The 4,839-nt window shown below is 51.2% G+C and overlaps 1 protein-coding gene across 1 annotated transcript; it reads right to left on the bottom strand.

The window, feature by feature from the left end:
• Positions 1-775: 775 nt before the first annotated feature.
• Positions 776-4,492, bottom strand: SLC35C1 (solute carrier family 35 member C1). Its single transcript, XM_084208636.1, has 2 exons — positions 3,867-4,492; positions 776-2,134 (listed from the first exon to the last, which is right to left on the bottom strand). The coding sequence occupies exons 1-2, from the start codon at positions 4,408-4,410 to the stop codon at positions 1,575-1,577; spliced, it is 1,104 nt and encodes a 367-aa protein (XP_084064762.1). The 5' UTR covers positions 4,411-4,492; the 3' UTR covers positions 776-1,574.
• Between the last annotated feature and the right edge of the window lie 347 nt (positions 4,493-4,839).

The following is a 4,839-nucleotide window of genomic DNA, read 5'->3' as shown; positions in this document are numbered from 1 at the left end:
GGGGCGCTGTGCTGCCCTCTAGCGGCCGAGGCCGCAGCTGTCGCCCGCGGGGCGGCGTCCTCCGAAACCGCCCCGGAAATGTCGCGGCCACCCCCAGAGAGCGACCCCCCCAATTTAGTCAGCAGGGTTGGTCGCTACAGGTCAACGTTGAAAATCCTCATTCCAATTAAAAAAAAAAATATATATATACTCAAAGACCCCAAATGGCTGCCTGCACCGAAAAGGTACCTGTGGCCATGAACCCCGGAGCAGGAGCCCCTTCCACCCGCCCCAAATTCAACAGGAACATATTTTGGGCAGAAATGGAGTGTACTTCGGTAGGTGTGGTCATATATCACTCAGGAGACATGGAGCAGGGTATGAAGCAATGGCATGGACTGCCCAGGATCGCTATTGGGAGTAACTTTATGTTTAAAAGGGCCAGGGATTTAGAAAGCTGGTGCAACATCACAGCTCACCACAGGATGTTTGCTGCTACTGAGCCCAGGAATCAGAAATCACAGACATACTCTATTGCATAGAGCCAAGTGGAGGGGTGGGTTGGGCAGAGATTTCCTCAAATCTGTTCAGGAGCAAGTTCCAAGCAAAGGAATTGATACAGTTGAGCAAAACTCATTGCATTGAAGGATTCACAGAGGAGCTACAAAGTAAACATGGAACAAGCCCCCTGAAACAAGGGAATGGGTAACAACCCCATTTTCAATACAAACCTACCCCTACAAAGAGGGTAAGGAGAAGTGTTGCAAACTCTTGGTGAACCCGGATCCCCACCCTACAGCAGCATTTCAGAGTAACTTTTCCGCTCATGCGTGTCACCAAGCGACTCAGAGGCCAAGCTCACTCTTCTGTGAGAAAGGCCACTCCCTCACTGCAAACAGTGCAGAGAGAATGAGAAGTTTAATTCCTGATTCTCACCATGCTTCCTCAAATTGAGGAGCCAGATGTAAAGCAACACAGGAAAAAACCTCAGAAGGATGTGATACTGACTCTTTGGAGAGGCATTTTGGAGGCACTGCTGTTGCTTAGACTTGTACATAGCCAGAAGGGAGAGAATTTCCATCCTCTGCACTGAATGGGGCAACAGGAGAACAGCTGTTGCAAAAACCTTACACAGCAAAACAGTTTACTGAAGTCTAACCCAAGCAGTCTGGGCTACTTGCCTCTTCCTTGCCTGCAGGTTCAGGATTTTATAACTCCAGATTGCATTCATTCAGTTAAGTTTAGATCCCTAACTACACAAAGTTCTCATTTCAGTCTTTGTCTGATATGAGCCCATGAGCCCACACCCCCCCAGATGCAAATTTCCCAGATTAGGTAAATAACAACATCCATTTTAAAAAACAATCACAAAAAAAACCCCAACCCAGTTGATCTCCACAACATGTGCTCTCCCCAACTCTGACACGGGGTGAGATAAAACATGATCCAGTTAGGTCTTTGGCTCTGGTTCCTGACACACTTCCCCATACATTTTGCAGGTATTTTTCCCTGCTCCTTGCTCTTCTTCTCCCCAGGAGGAAAGGAGCACCAAAGGTTATCCCTCCCAGGCCCAAAAATAGAGGTGCAGGAGCCGCCTACACACCAGTCTCATTTCTTTCACCGCTTTTGACATTAGGATCCTCTTGCACCTTTCTCATTTCCAGTCCTTTCACCCATGTGTATGCAAAGGAGCCCCCCAGAACCATCAAGTTACTTGTCCACCACAAGAAGCTCTTTGTCTCCTCAAAGTAGATAACAGCCAGCACTGTTTGTGCACAGGCCTTGGCTGTCCCAGACACGTTGTGGGTGAGTGGGCTAGTGAACTTAATCTGAAGTCCAGTCACATACCCAATGGCAAAGCCAAACACTCCCCCCAAGGTCATCATGCCCCAAAAACTGGGGCTCCCCAGCTTGTCAAAGTGGTAGAGGGTGCGGAATTCGCCCAGCAGCACCATGAGGGGGAAGAACAGGACACAAGCGTTGACGTTGTTGTAGAAGGTCAGGCGCCAGATGCTACCATCCACCACAGGCAGCACTTTCTTGGTGTAGATGGCATTGAGAGAGACACAAAGGCTTGCTAAGATCCCAAAGAATATACCTGTCCATGACAGAGTGCCCTCTGCTCCTTCCTGGTCAACACCCAGCCAGAAGCCACCTGCAACCAAACAAATCAGGCATCATCTAAACAACTGCTGAAAGGTTCAAAACATACAATCAGAAATTCATCATTTACTTGATAGGGAACAACAACAGCAAGAGACAGGCTTAAGGGCTTCCCCCTTCTATTACACGAACCCACAAAATTCCATGACTGGGAAGATTTATTTTGCTAGTGCAGGAAATTTATTGTGCGGGTAACTCAACCTTGGAGGACTAATTCCCACACTGAGCAGGCAGCAGTTCAGAAACTACTGTTCCAGCTAGTCTTTGCATATAGGTAATTTTCAGGAGAGCATTTTATTTTTAATTGAAAAGGCTGAAAATTGACAGACAGGTAGAAAAAATATTCTTCAAAGTTTGAAAAAAACCCAACTTTTCTCTGCTGTTAAAAGGAAGGAAAATATAGGTCAGAGAAGAAAGATAGTAAAAAGATGGATGCAATATTAAGCATGATAAAAAAATAAATCAAAAGGCAGAATCTGTGTGCAGTATCTTCATGTTAAAACTTTGATGGGCAAAGCACTGTCTAACCGCCTCCAAAACAGGAGCTACAGGCTTTGCATCTCCAGGGCAGAGAGGGAGACCTCTCCCCATCCAGCTCATAAGCAAACATAAAAGGGAGATGAGCTACTGAAGGAGTACTGCAGCACATTTTCATTAGCTGCTTCTTGTTGGAAAGTTGCCTGCAAAGCAACCTAACAGGCTTGAAACTAAGGCCAGATACAAATGGGTTCCATGCACCAACAGGAGGGGCTTTGCGTCAGGCCACAGAGGATGCTCAGCTATGCTGCTATAGGCACACAGGTGATGCTCTCACAGCAAAAGGAGATGGAGCCAGGAGGACAGAGTCTTAACCTTAGAGAAACCCTGTCAGGCTGCCAGGCACCACACTCCTGGGCAGTGCCTGAACAAAAGATCAGCTGAAGGCAATTGCTTTCATCGCTTGTGGAAAATACAGTAGTTCTGTTCCTGTTCATTTCTTCCATGGAGATGAGATTTTCTTATTGTCATCTGATTCCATCCGGCCGTCTAACACTAAGTGAACGCATGCACACCTGGAATCAGGCTGAAACCAACAGTTCACCATTCTTGGCATCTAAATGGCCCTTCAGTGGAAGGCAGCTTTTGGGATTATTTTGTCTTTGGAACAGATGACTTATAAGCATTCCTGTTTAGCCACTCAATGCCTTGGCCTACATCCTAACCATACACCTGGATCTTCTGGTGGTATTCTACGCTTGGCTTGATCAGCTAACCAACCCTTTATCACATGCATTCAGCCCATTGTAAAAACCAACTGGCTGACTCTATTGTATGGTCCCAGTGGTGCTGACATAAATGCTATTGTTACCAAAGTTAATAATCAACAAGAACTTGGGAACAGGGAGAAAGCCACCTGCTATTTTATGGCCTGTAAAAGACGAAGAAAGAAAAAGGTAAGGCAAGTTAAACGTCATTAGAGGGCAGAGAAGTTTTAGTGCTCGAAGGAAAAAGGGAGCCGTGTCAAACGAGTGCAATTTCTTCTCTTAATGAGTCACCTACATCCTCCAGACATACAAATTTGGTTGCCATAGACAGAGCAACCAAATTTGCTGAGCCCTGAGCTACCTGACCTGACCAGGGAGCTATCATGCAGGTGGGGATGACTTCCCAAGGGAAAGACACCCCACCACCGTCTCTCCGGGGCTGGCTGTCGGATGGGAGCAGCCCTTCCTGCTCCCCCTCACCTATGATGACTCCGCAGGCCAGAAGGGCATAGAGGGAGGTGGTCTGCTTGAGGAGGAGGTAGGAGAGCAGCACGTTGAATACGGTGGTGAGGGAGCGCCCCACGTTGTAGAAGGCCACGCCGACATGCTTGAGGCAGAGGTTGTTGGAGGTGACCATGCCGATGAAGACGGCGGAGAGGGGCAGGACGCTGCGGGACACCTTGGGGTCCAGGCGGAGGGTGGGCAGGCCGGCGCAGGGGGCCCCGCAGGCCGCCCCCAGGCTGAGGCCCAGGCAGAGGGCGGCCGTGAGGGCGCACTGGAAGAAGGTGACGAAGAGAGGGGCGTCGAGGCGCAGCGAGGGGCTGTCCAGCAGGTACTTGTTGAGGAAGACCATGGCGATGGAGGTGAACCAGTAGAGGCAGACCACCACGGCGATGCGCAGCGCCCGCAGCAGGAAGGGCGCCCGCCGGTCCCCGCCGCCCTCCGCCGGCAGCAGCGGGTCAGCGCCGCCGCCGCCCAGCGCCATCCGCAGGATCCCCGTCCGCGTCAGCTGCGCTCTGCTCATGGCGGGCCGGGCGGGCCGGGCCGCCAGCGACACCCGCCGGCCCCCGCCTCTTCCCGCCTCCTCCGGCCGCCGCCTGCCCCGCTCACCCGCCTGCGCCGCCGGCCCCGCGCGTCCCGGAGCGGCGCGGCCCCGCCCGCCGTCCTTTATTCACGCCCCGCGGGCGCCGCTCGGCACCGCCCCGGCCGCGGCGCCATGTCGGGGGAAGGCCCGGCCCGGCCCCGCCGCCCGCTCCGCCCCGGGGCAGCGTGGCTGGTGCGAATGTGAAATTTATTAAAAATTTCTTAAGAAAGGATGCTCTTTGATATTTGAACTTGGTGTACTTCGAGGCCGAATCAACAAGATAGGAGATTTAATCCGTGGAACAGAGAGCAGCGAACAAGCAAGCTCTAAGTGATGCCCCGGTGTGAAAAAGAAATTACTTGTCGGCAG

The sequence above is a fragment of the Fringilla coelebs genome, assembly GCF_963513975.1.
Source record: "Fringilla coelebs genome assembly, chromosome: 6".
Lineage (NCBI taxonomy): Eukaryota > Metazoa > Chordata > Aves > Passeriformes > Fringillidae > Fringilla > Fringilla coelebs.
Note: the sequence above shows the minus strand (reverse complement) of the source record. Positions and strands in the feature narration are given on the sequence as shown.